This window comes from Anarrhichthys ocellatus, unplaced genomic scaffold, assembly GCF_004355925.1.
Source record: "Anarrhichthys ocellatus isolate YVR2014 unplaced genomic scaffold, GSC_Weel_1.0 scaffold52, whole genome shotgun sequence".
Lineage (NCBI taxonomy): Eukaryota > Metazoa > Chordata > Actinopteri > Perciformes > Anarhichadidae > Anarrhichthys > Anarrhichthys ocellatus.
This window is the reverse complement of record NW_022280082.1, coordinates 1,463,625-1,474,647: the sequence shown is the minus strand read 5'-3', so window position 1 is coordinate 1,474,647 and position 11,023 is coordinate 1,463,625. Positions and strand designations below refer to the sequence as shown.

At 42.7% G+C, this 11,023-nt stretch overlaps 2 protein-coding genes across 2 annotated transcripts in view; both read left to right on the top strand.

The window, feature by feature from the left end:
- tmed10 (transmembrane p24 trafficking protein 10) overlaps nucleotides 1-1,436 on the top strand; it is a 5,989-nt gene extending 4,553 nt beyond the window's left edge. The window contains exon 5 of the mRNA XM_031870456.1: nucleotides 32-1,436. Coding sequence (XP_031726316.1) covers nucleotides 32-153 — 122 coding nt within the window. The 3' untranslated portion in view covers nucleotides 154-1,436. The remainder of the gene's footprint in view (nucleotides 1-31) is intronic.
- Nucleotides 1,437-1,542: 106 nt separating this feature from the next.
- eif2b2 (eukaryotic translation initiation factor 2B, subunit 2 beta) lies at nucleotides 1,543-5,915 on the top strand. The gene is made up of 8 exons (XM_031870455.1): nucleotides 1,543-2,695; nucleotides 3,315-3,435; nucleotides 3,664-3,815; nucleotides 4,638-4,801; nucleotides 4,903-4,998; nucleotides 5,086-5,223; nucleotides 5,305-5,371; nucleotides 5,487-5,915. The coding sequence occupies exons 1-8, from the start codon at nucleotides 2,524-2,526 to the stop codon at nucleotides 5,642-5,644; spliced, it is 1,068 nt and encodes a 355-aa protein (XP_031726315.1). The 5' UTR covers nucleotides 1,543-2,523; the 3' UTR covers nucleotides 5,645-5,915.
- Nucleotides 5,916-11,023: the final 5,108 nt, after the last annotated feature.

Sequence of the window (11,023 nt, the reverse complement as noted above, 5' to 3'; positions counted from 1 at the left end):
CCCCCCCCCCCCCCCCCCCCCCCCCCTCCAGAGTCCACCAACACACGTGTGCTGTACTTCAGCATATTCTCCATGTGCTGTCTTATCGGGCTGGCTACATGGCAGGTCTTCTACTTGCGGCGCTTCTTCAAAGCAAAGAAGCTGATCGAGTAGATCGGGGCCCTAGCTCCCTTACCTCGTGGGGGAAGCAGCCTGCTGGTTAGCCGGCCAACACATCCACCCTCCTTGGACTAGCTTCAGCAAACAACAGCAAGTGAGGTTCAGGGGCTCAAATTCTAGTTTTCACAAAGTCACGGTTGTCCTCTGAGAAAAAAACAAAATGATTCACCTGCTTATTGAGTGGTTTGAAACAATAAAAGCGCTGTAGGGAGAAATGCACTGTGAGACGTGGGGGGTGTATGTCACTGCATTAGTGAGATATGTCCATTTCATGGTACTTCACTTTTCTGTCTGCACTGTTTTTGAATGTTGCAGCTTACTGAATAAGAACTTGTCCCCTCAACCAGTTGAACAGCGATGTTTGATTTTGAGCTCAATTTGAATGGATGTGCCATGAGCGAATGTCTTTTTGCCCTTCTGTTAATGTACACATTCTTAGCCATGCCAAGCTAACTAGATCCTGGTGCCCTTTTATCAAGTGAAGGCTGTTTGTTGTTACTTGCAGAAAATTAGCAACCACTGAACTTCTGTGTTATGTCACATAATTTGCATACATGTTTGGTAGCTGAATTGAACCGTGTCTTTAGTTTGTTTTCATATTGTAAATGCTACTTAGTTGCTTCGACAGGTATATTTTTTGGGGGGGGGGGTGGGTTGTGAGTTGTCAAAGTAATCTCTTATGCAGTTATAAATAAGGTCACTTCTATGAGCTCCTGCATGTTCTAATTGTTTTTGAAACACCTGAACATTCATTTTTCACAAATCAAAAGTAGCCACAAACCAAAAACCTTGTCCGTACGAAGGAGTTTGCAGCATCATATTGTTTGTACGTGGCTATTAGTAATTTAACCAACCCGACTTCTATGATACAATTCACATGTATACTCGCAAGTCTTGAGGTTTTGACAGTAAATTTAATGTTGGTAATCCAAACACTTTCTGAAATATCCTTTCAGTCATGCGCTCCTTTTATTCACACACTGGTAATATTTGCATTTTTCAAAATATCTCTTCCTAATTACAGTGCCGATCCATCCAGCGTGCTGCTTTTCTTTGGGTTACATTTGGCCTGGGTTACATTTTGGGTTACATGAGGATGTGGGTGGTTGCAAATTTTCAGATATGTTTTTGACCGGGATTAATTGAGGCATCTGTCGCGGGTACATTTTTAACAATGAGCATGCGCGTTGTGCGCAATCAATGATTTTTATGTTGACTGACAAATTTTGTAAATTTGTGTTGGGCTTTTATTCAATAAAATATTGGATGGATTTACATTAGTTATGGAGTAGTCTAGCATGTATTTCCCACATGTGATACTGATATGTGGGGACTAAAAGGTGGTTTTAGACATTAAAAAGCATTTTATCACCCCACAAACTAGGCTGTAATATGTGTTGTGAGTGATATATGCAAATTACTACAGGAGGAAATGGTTAAAAGTGTAAAATGACAAATATTCAGAATATATCCAAATGTTTAATACACTTGTTTGTCAGACTGTAAATTTACTTTCTACATATATAAGTACAATGCTCATGTGTCATTTTTGATCATTAATCAGATTTTACTTATATTTGGAACACGCTTTGATCTAAAACAAATTCTGATGAGTGCGTTCAAACTCAATAGCGACAATAGAAAATTGAGCACATCCTTCCAAAACAAACTGAAAGCATCTCACAGTCCTACAGCACAGAGGTTCATTGTATCCCTCATGCGTCATCAAAGCTCCACAGAGCAGGTGAGTGAGCCGTGTTTTTACTTTGATGCATCAAGTGGGACAAAACAAAGACACAGGGGTATGTATGTTAAGTCACCATTGACTATTGGTGACTTGACATAGTTTAGTTTTAAGGCAGGTTTTGGATATCCTGGATCAAGATATTTCCCATCGGAGGATACTTGCAATTATTGCCCAGACTGTAAAACAGACAAAACAGCAAAAGCAAGGCAATAGCAGTAAACTCAGTGAGACAGTTGATACGCTAACAATACACAAATAATTAAATAAAATATGTATATATTTAGTAAAATAAAACAAATAAAAGCCAGTCTGTAAAAAAATGCTTTAGGAAGTGATTTAAAAGCGACTACTGACAGATAAATAAAACACATCGACGCCATACTTTATGGTGATTTAACTGAATCTTTAGGTCAAAATGAAACCGTCACGTTCACAGTCGCTATAACGCTGCAGAATTGATGCAATAGCTCGTGCAGCTGTCCACCAATCAAAATGAAGCGCAGTCACAATCACCCGGATGTACTCCTGAAGCACTTCCTCGTCAACACATTTGCATGGTAGAACCTAGAACTATTGAGCTGTCGTTACACTGATAGCAAGTCGTTTACACAACAGCCATGCCGGGCCCGGACAAAGAAACGGATCTGACGGAGAGAATCGAAGCGTTTCTGACCGACCTGAAGCGTGGAGGAAGCGGGACGGGACCGCTCCGGGGCTCGGCGGAGACAGCCCGAGAGACAACAGCCCTGCTCCGCAGGATCACAGCCCAGGCTCGGTGGAGCAGCGCTGGTACTTCATGCTACTACTACTGTGTTTGTTAATGTACAGTTTACATCACACGTTACAGCGGTGCAGAAAGCTGTCATTGTAGCTGAACAGTGAGGACTTTAGTCAAACCTGTAGTAACGGCTGCAACAGCTGTCAAAAGTATATTTTACAGTAACATTAACCTTCGATTTTCTCCATTATCTTTATTTAGAGTCTATATTTTCTTTGTGAGACTTCCCTTAACTGAGACAAACATAGAGTTGTATTAATCTGTAATTTTGTGTCCCAATACTTTATCTGAATCTATAGTATATATGCACACATGGTATAATATAATATATGTGCAGAGGAAACATTATATATGCATCCAGAATAAATGACGGTGATTGCAATGCATGTGCGTGAGAATACAGGGTACCATAACATGCTTATTTTTTATTATAAATAATAATAAACTGTTTCACTCTCCATTCATGTAGCCTATGAATGAAAAAGACATGAGTGGTACATCAGCTTTGGATGGGCTTTGCAGGTTTGGAGATGTTATTAAACAGTGGATTGAGTCACAGGTTCAGTTTGTCAAAAAGCTTTAGCATTTAAAAAATATATAATTTCCACTCGAAATGTTCTCTTGTTTCAGGCGATCTGATGGAAATAATCTGTAAGGAGGGGAGGAGAATGACGGCCGCGCAGCCCTCAGAGACCACTGTTGGTAACATGATCCGACGGGTGTTGAAGATCATCAGAGAGGAATATGCCAGGTGAAGACGTAACAGACTCACAGCAGTTTAAACCAGTCACTCCACTGGAATGTCTTCCTGGATAAATGTATTTGCTGTCGTAGCACTCGTGTTGTTTGTTGACTATATCTACTGTTCCCCTCTCTCTCTAATGTCAATGAAAGTGCATGTAGTGTGTCTGCAAAAACGTCTGATCTTTGCACACTTCCCCCTTCCTATGAGCTTGTTTGCTCTGTTGTGTTCTTGAAGATCTCGAGGCAGCAGTGAAGAGACGGACCAGCAGGAATCCCTCCACAAGCTGCTCACCTCTGGAGGATTCAGCGAGGACAACTTCAAACATCATTTTGCGGCACTCAAAGCAAATGTCATCGAGGCCATCAATGAGTTGCTGACTGAGCTGGGTATGTTTTGGGGGTTTTTTTAAAGCGGAAATTTGCCCGTTTTCAACCTTTTATCTAACTATCCGAGTTCGGGACACCTGCAGTTGTCACTGACGGTCTCTGGGTACATCCCAAGTCTCTTATTTGTCATTTCCTCGCTCCTCGCTTGAACCGGAAGTTGTTCTGCGCCGCCATATTGACGGACGTCCCAAAGCTCTTATTTCTGATCGAGGAGGGATCTCCGAGGAGCCATGAGCGAGGACACATGAGAACAGCCTTCCAGGAAGGGTTTTAAAGGCCGACACGCCCCCTCATTGTTCGTCAGTTATGTGATTGGACGCTCCAGCTGACCACCGCCGTCATCAGAAACAGACGTCGCTTCACGTGACGCAACTGAGCAAAGGACGTCTCATATCTCTTAAAACATATTTTCCTCGTTTCCTCTCTCCTCGCAAGGAAAGGAAGCAAGTGAGTGAAACGAGGATGCAATTAAGAGACTTGGGATGTATCCTCTGTGTCTGTGGGGCGCAGCTGCAAAATCTGTTGCTGTTTTGTATAGCAGTGACATTACCGTTGTTTATTTATCAGACGTGGCAAACTCTCCGCTCACGCGCAATGCATCCTGGTACATGTAGGCACAGCCAGCACGGCTCAGCAGCAGGAGAAATCAGCTTTCTATTGTACATATAGCACGCTCTACAGACTTTAGTTCTTCATGGTTGAATACCACCATCACTGATGGGACATTCATATAAAAGGTGGCAAATTTTCCCTTTTAACAAGCAGGGCATGTATCTTGTCTGTATTTACTCTTTGCTGTTTTGTCCCTCCACCACTTTTCAGAGGGAACAACTGACAACATAGCGATGCAGGCCCTGGAGCACATCCACTCCAATGAGGTCATCATGACTATCGGCCGCTCTCGCACTGTGGAGGCCTTCCTCAAAGACGTTGTACGCAAACGCAAGTTCCACGTCATTGTGGCAGAGTGCGCCCCCTTCTGCCAGGTGGGAATAACGCAGCAAAGACACAAGATACAAGAATTTAGTGTTCCTGAGATGAACGGTTGTTCTGATATTTACCTTATTTGTTCTTCGCCTCCCACCAGGGACATGTGATGGCAACCAGTCTCTCAAAAGCCGGCATCGAAACAACCGTGATCGCAGACGCTGCCATATTTGCGGTCATGTCTCGCGTCAATAAGGTATTTAACGCCACAGAAGACTTTGAAACAGTCGTGTCAGAGCACGCGAGTTAACCTGTGTGGGGGGGGGGGGGGGTCTCGTTTCAGGTCATCATTGGTACGCAGACGGTTCTGGCAAACGGCGGTCTGAGGGCCGTTAATGGGACACACACTCTGGCCCTTGCAGCCAAGCACCACTCAACACCGCTGATTGTTTGTGCTCCCATGTTCAAGCTCTCACCTCAGGTAAGAAGACACTCTAGTCTGCCAGGTATCCGTAACTTCTGCTGACGGCAAGATGACGACGGAAGTATTTTGTGTCCTTAGTTCCCAAATGAAGAAGATACCTTCCACAAGTTTGTCTCTCCACATGAGGTGCTTCCTTTCACTGAAGGTAACGCTGACATTCCTCACAAAGTGTCACTTTTAAGCCTTTAAAATGAACGTTGCTCCTTTTGTAGAATAATAGTTCTGAAGTTCATTTTCACAGTTTCAAATTTGTATTTCAGGTGAGATACTCTCAAAGGTGAACGTGCACTGTCCAGTGTTTGACTACGTCCCACCTGAGCTCATCACTCTGTTCATCTCCAACATTGGAGGACACGCACCGTCATACATCTACCGACTGATGAGCGAACTTTACCACCCAGAAGACCATGAGCTTTAACCAGTGTAATTAATAAATAAATGAATAACACAATGTTTGATGCAGTCATGTGTGTCTCTTTTGATGAGTTACTGTGTGCTGTACTTTAGGAGTTCTACTGAGAGTGTTCCTGGAACTTGTTAATACAATGGTGACGCTTTATTTTTGTACTTTCAGGCAATATGATGGCATAACTCCAAGTCACAGTAACTTGCTGTAGAAGTAAAGCAACTAGTTGCCAGTAGTTTACTGTAAACATACAGACAAATGTGTTTTCTTCCTCTACAGACAATACAGTACTATGATGTAAATGTTCCAGCTAATCAAAGGTTGGTTGTGATAGCTTAGTTTAAGAAGTAGGAGAATTCAACCCATAATACATAACGTAATATTTCAGTTCCTCAGAAAAATAAATCTAATACATTTAGCTCTGAGATGTGGTTGAGGTGTAGAAAGTAAAGTTCAAGTACCTTGAATTTACACTTTGCTACATGCCACTACTGTATTCAGGGTTATGAATACTCAGGTATTTAATATTCCATGTAAACGCCATACCCTGAATATAATCAACAGGATCAAGTTCAGGGGTTTTGTGTCACAGCCAGAATAAACTGCGCAGCGATTAACACGGTGAATAAAACCTCCATTATATTCTGGTGGAAGCGTCATGGCTGAGAAATACCGTACGATGTAGTTGCATGTGTCCTCCAGGGGGAGGCGGTGTAGCACACTCAGAACAGCGGTCTGTGAGGGGTTTTCATGTGAATAAGGAGATAAAGAAACAACGATGAAGCTGCTGTGTGCTGTAAATGTACAATGTAGTGTGTATGTGTGTAAAAGGTAGTTCGTAGATGTGTCAAAAAGACTGGGTCCCGCTGTATTACTCAGGCTGCACTACAGCGTCTATTCACAGGCGCGATCCCACTACTGAGCGGCACGGGGGCTTTGACCTGCTCCGTTTCCGGCCTGGGCCGGTGCACCCCTCCTTAGACGACCTGGTGGTCCCGAGCTCCCCCAGGAGCACCATATCGATACCGAACTTAATGCGGACACCCGATCGGCATAGTGCACTGCAGCTCAGAACTCCTGAGCTCAAACGGTCCGCCAGACTTAGCCTCCCAGCAACTTGGATTACAGGCGCGCGCCACCGCACCCGGCGAGGAACACAGACGTTCACAGGGCTTTTGAGTTGGACTACGGTGACGTCATCACGGAGCACGATGCAGCGGCTTCTCGTGGCGGGAAATAAAACTGCAGCTTCAGAGAGACGAAAGCCATAAACCATCACAYATAACCTGAAGATAATGTACTTGTTATGCCTCTTTGAATGACGTCATATTTACATATAAAGTCTCATTATAATGATCTTTATCTTTTGTATGTAACAGGCTGATCTGCATCACAGTTTACCGTCATTACTATCTGTCCACTCTCCCTTGTGCACACAGCAAATTAATTAGATTGATAACATTCAGCCACTAGATGTCCCACTTTCCGATTCCCGTTATGTTGCATTCACTTCACAACAAGTGGTTGGAAGTTCTGTCAACCATGTCTGGAGCAGGAGTGTGGATCTTTAATTATACTACATCTGTTGTGTATTCGGGGTTCTGCACAGTAACTTAATACATGAGATAAACCAAGAACAAGTATGTTGCACAACCTGCATCTTTCACGGTGCGAGATTCATGTATCCTAATCTGGTAATTTTGGCTATCTAGTGTTGTAGTGCAGGGTATACAGCATCATTTATTCCCATTTATTTCTTAGTCGCCCACCCACTTCTTAATCCCCTCTGAGAATTATATATGTATTTTAATATTTGTCAACAAAAAAAATGATATGACCTGTAAATTCAACATTGCAATAAAATTAAACATATAAAACTGTAATTATGGGTTATGGTTAGCATTATTTCACCTCGGCATCGGTAAAATAATTAATAAATAATCACAGGTTTAATGCACCACACTGGGCATCCACGAAAGCAACCCAAGTATACAGGTGTACAGGTGTGCAGGTGTACCGCTGACCCCAAACAGCCACGCCCAACTAACGTTACGTTGCGAACAACAGGTGCATTCTGGGTCAAAATTAGCCAAAATGCTGTCATGCTGTCATGCTGATCCTTCAGTTGTGACTTTTGAGGGACTTTTTTTTTTTTTTTACCACCAGTGATGTGAGGACGTTCTGCTGTTTGCGACTGTTAGTTGAAGCTCAGAACAGACTGAGGAGGACTTCACGGTTCACGAAGCTGCCAAAATGCCGTTCAGACCGTGTTTGATAGTCTGAGGTCAGACAGGTGAGTATACATCAACACACTGAGTGTGTGGCTGCAGCAGCTGGAGAGTTTTTATTGTTCGTACATGATGCTTCATTTGGCTGTTTTTCACGTGACAGGTCTGTCTGGTGTCCAGATATTTATTGTCTGAGTAAGTTGTTCTAGTGAAGCTACACAGAGGAAGGTGGTGTGTATGTTTATTTTTTCTAATCAGTTTTAGGCTACACACATGCTGCAAAGTATTTATTAGGACTGTTGACTGTCTTTTTTGTTGCCTATTTATGTTTAATGTAATCAGGCTATAATATGAAATCACTGTATACAATATTACAATTTTCTCCCTCTTAAGCCAAATGTTGGATGCGTGCAGGCTGTTTCAAAGCTCTCTATAATTAAAAACAACTAAGGCCTATGTATATTAAAACTCATTTAGTGTTATTTTATGATATAGGCAGGTGATGGAGGCTACTGTAAGTAATATAAAGAAACACCAGGCCAACTGACATACACAGATAAACCAAAAGACAAACCTGGATTTTTCATATATTGTTTATTCAATTAACTGTCAAAAATATTCTTTAGACTGCAGGAATACAATTCTGATGAGGAAATATACAGAACCTCCTTCCTAATCTGTTTATTTATTAACCTAAAAATTGAATATTTAATTAGATGCTTGAAGCAACCTAAAATATCCACTGTGTGTCTTTTCTTTTAAATCTCCTCCTTAAATCAAAAACATAAGGACGAGGACATGACCTCAGAGTCGACATGCTTAAAAATAAAGAAGTGTAATGTTATATCTAACCACATGGTGACTCCCCACCCTGCTTTATTCAAAGGTATAAAACAGCTCTCCTAACTCAAATCCACGGGGGGTTTTGGTGTGTCTGCCAAGTGTAACGTGTTGAGTGGTTGGATGTGAAGGCTTGGGATGAGGGTCAGAGGGGAGCATGAGAGGGGCTCTGGCACCCCGCTACGGTCTAACAGAGAGAGAGTGCATTGTTCTCTGACCTAAATTTATTGACCTGGAACTGCAGAAAAAAAAGAAGGTCTGAATGAATGGGCGCAGCAACATGTCTTCACTCTCCACTGCCCCACACTCGCTGTTCAGACCATGACATCATCCAACTGTCAAACAACATTTTCTGACAATTAGCCCCTCTGAAAGAATAAGACCGATAGGACTGCAACCAGCAGTGTAACATATCTGGTCTCGGGTTTAAAATGGATAATGATTCATCCAACTTGAATCAATTGTGGCTGTGACTGCCTAGTTATTGGTGGAACATCCAAAGAGAGAGTCAATGACTTTCATCCTTGGCGTCTTTTCGGATGAATTTAGGTATTTATTAAGGATTCTGCCTCTAGCAGCAAGAAGAGACTACTAACGGTGCCCTTGAGGAAGACACTGCTGTACAAAATGTTTTGGTAATATGCCTTGATCTTGTGTAAAAAATGACTTTTAAAACCTGGAAGAAATAAGTCGGCTACATTTGGTAACTGCTGTGCTTAAAAGTGCCAGAACAGCAACAATTAATACAGATGCAGTCCACGTAAACCTTGAAGGAGTTGGATGAGAAGCCAAGGTTGCTTTTGTTGTCTCCTGAAGAAAAAAACATCTCTTCTTAAAGGGCCAGTGTGGAGCTTTTTGCAGTAATGGAATAAAGTATTTATAACTATGATTTTGTTGGTGTATAATCAGCTGAAACTAAGAATCATTGTCTTTTTGTTAGTTTAAACGGAGCGGGTCTTCTTCACAGAGTCCGCTGTGTTGCACAGCCATGTTTCTACAGTAGCCCAGAATGGACAAACCAAACTATGGCTCCAGTGAGAGCCTTCCGCGGTTTTACGTACATGTAGGAAACTATGGCTCCAGTGAGAGCCTTCCGCGGTTTTACGTACATGTAGGCATGTGAGTGCAAAAAACGTGGTACCACCAGTCGCAATCTGACATTGTAGTCCCTACAGTCACTGCTGCTCAGTGGTGGAATGTTGTTGAGTACATATTGTGTACTGTACCATAGTACAATTTTGAGATTCTTGTACTTTACTTGTATAAAATGAACATTTTGTTAATATAATTAATTAATACAAACGGACTGTTGCAAATGGACTGTTCTGCATGATGAGTAATTCTACTTGTTGCACCTTTTCTTAACTACTGTTACTTTGCTTGTAACGGAGCGTTTCTTTTGTCGTATTGCTACTTTTACCGAAGTAGAGATCTGAGTACTTCTTCCACCATTGCTGCTGTTCCCTGCAGATCCAGTAGTAGTCCTCAGTGAGTCACATGATTCTCACCTGCAAACACACACTGACCCCTCAATGCCCTTAATGCCCTTAATCAGCCTTTCAATAAGCAGTATACCGTAAACATGCCCACAGACACTAGTTAGCTGCCTGATCGTCAGTGCAGCGTCATGACTTTGTGCTCCAGCGACATGTTTTTCTTCTACCTGCCTCGTCCCTCGGCTGTCTGTTGCCTCCTTCTGTCTCCCTCTGCCTTTGAGTCTTCACCTTACTCACTCAAACACCCATTTGGATCTGACAGAACAACGCACTGAGTTTACCGTCTTTGGCCAGCAGGCTCATCATCAGCATCTCAAACGCATCCAGTGTATAGGTGTGTCTTGGCGAGATCCCGCTTGTCGTTTTTTTTTGTTTTTTTCTGCGCTCACAAGCTCGTCTCAGTGCGTTGAAGAAGAGGAGGAGGAGGAGGAGGAGGAGGAGGAGGGTGGCGGCAGATAAATCTCATTCTCTTTTTCATCACGCTGACTTCATTCTTCACAGTCCTTTGATGAGACAGGGGAGCAAACCTGGGAGGAGTCTGGAGATTTACGGCCGACAGAACTGTGCAGGCCATTAAAGCCCAGCATCCTGCTAATGAACAGTCGGTGCAATCACACCGAGAGGAGTACAGTATGTACAGAGCTCATCGATCCAGTGCCATCCTTTGGGACGTGTAAGCTGTAGTCTGACCCTGTCGCATGAAAGGACAACAAGATTCATCCTTATTTTCCAACCAGAGCTCATGTTGAGTGAGATGATGTTGGATATCTGACCTCAGGCTTCTGCAAAATGGCTACGAAATCATCAAAATCATTGTGCTTCCCCCC

Excerpts from the sequence above, each read along its gene's own strand:
- eif2b2 (XM_031870455.1), top strand. The coding sequence starts at position 2,524 with ATGCCGGGCCCGGACAAAGAAACGGATCTGACGGAGAGAATCGAAGCG. Across the intron at positions 3,436-3,663 it reads ATCAGAGAGGAATATGCCAG|ATCTCGAGGCAGCAGTGAAG; the intron begins GTGAAGACGTAA and ends GTGTTCTTGAAG. Across the intron at positions 4,999-5,085 it reads TCATGTCTCGCGTCAATAAG|GTCATCATTGGTACGCAGAC; the intron begins GTATTTAACGCC and ends GTCTCGTTTCAG.